A 767-nucleotide genomic window follows, 5' to 3' on the forward strand; every position below is an offset into this window, starting at 1 on the left:
TAAGACAAAAGTTGAAATTTAAAAATGTGGATGGCCAAGCCCTTTATATTTAAATACTTGATAATAACAAAATCAACATTGCATTTACATCTCTTTGTGAGATACACTAACTCTCTGAAATTTCATGTAAATCTGCCATCTGGCCTTTTTTGTAGTAAGTTCTCTGACTGAACTGATATCCATAAGACAAGTTTTTCAACTCACATTCTTTGGGTTCTCCTGGGTGCATATCTGTGTAATGTCCCACATGTGTTTAACTATATTCATGATGCAGTCAAGGGTTTCAACTGTTTCACTGTTAACAGCAGTACAACCTGAAAATTCGCAAGGCCACATAAAGAGTCTGTAAAATAAATCCCGGTACTATGGCCAACAAAGCAAATATATAAATATACATAAAACTGCAAAAGATATGACAGCATCTTGTCATAAACAGTAAAACTTTGGGAAAATCTAGGATATGATTTCCAAAAGGTATTCGACACAAAACAGGGAAGAACTAAATAAAACACACCTGAGGCTTGTGGATCAACTTCAGCCCACACATCAAACAGCAGGGGAACTATTGTGTTACTGAAGTTGTTCAGCTGGTTGGGATCACTGAAGAGCCAAAATCCATCTGCCTCACCTTGGACAGATTCAACACACAGCAAGGGAGGCACACTACCAACCAAGACAGTCTAAATGAAAGAAATGCTGTTTGTATAACCTTTCTCATTTCAAACACTTTAAATATTCCACTTTGAAAGTCAAGGGGAACTACAATG

At 36.8% G+C, this 767-nt stretch overlaps 1 protein-coding gene across 1 annotated transcript in view; it reads right to left on the minus strand.

Moving 5' to 3' along the window:
• Window positions 1-767, minus strand: part of LOC119591349 (testis-expressed protein 10-like) — a gene marked incomplete at its 5' end in the record, with an annotated part of 10,556 nt that overhangs the window by 2,950 nt on the left and 6,839 nt on the right. The window contains 2 exon segments of the mRNA XM_037940083.1: window positions 205-314; window positions 515-680. Coding sequence (XP_037796011.1) covers window positions 205-314; window positions 515-680 — 276 coding nt within the window.

The sequence above is a fragment of the Penaeus monodon genome, chromosome 28 (assembly GCF_015228065.2).
Source record: "Penaeus monodon isolate SGIC_2016 chromosome 28, NSTDA_Pmon_1, whole genome shotgun sequence".
Classification (NCBI taxonomy): Eukaryota; Metazoa; Arthropoda; class Malacostraca; order Decapoda; family Penaeidae; genus Penaeus; species Penaeus monodon.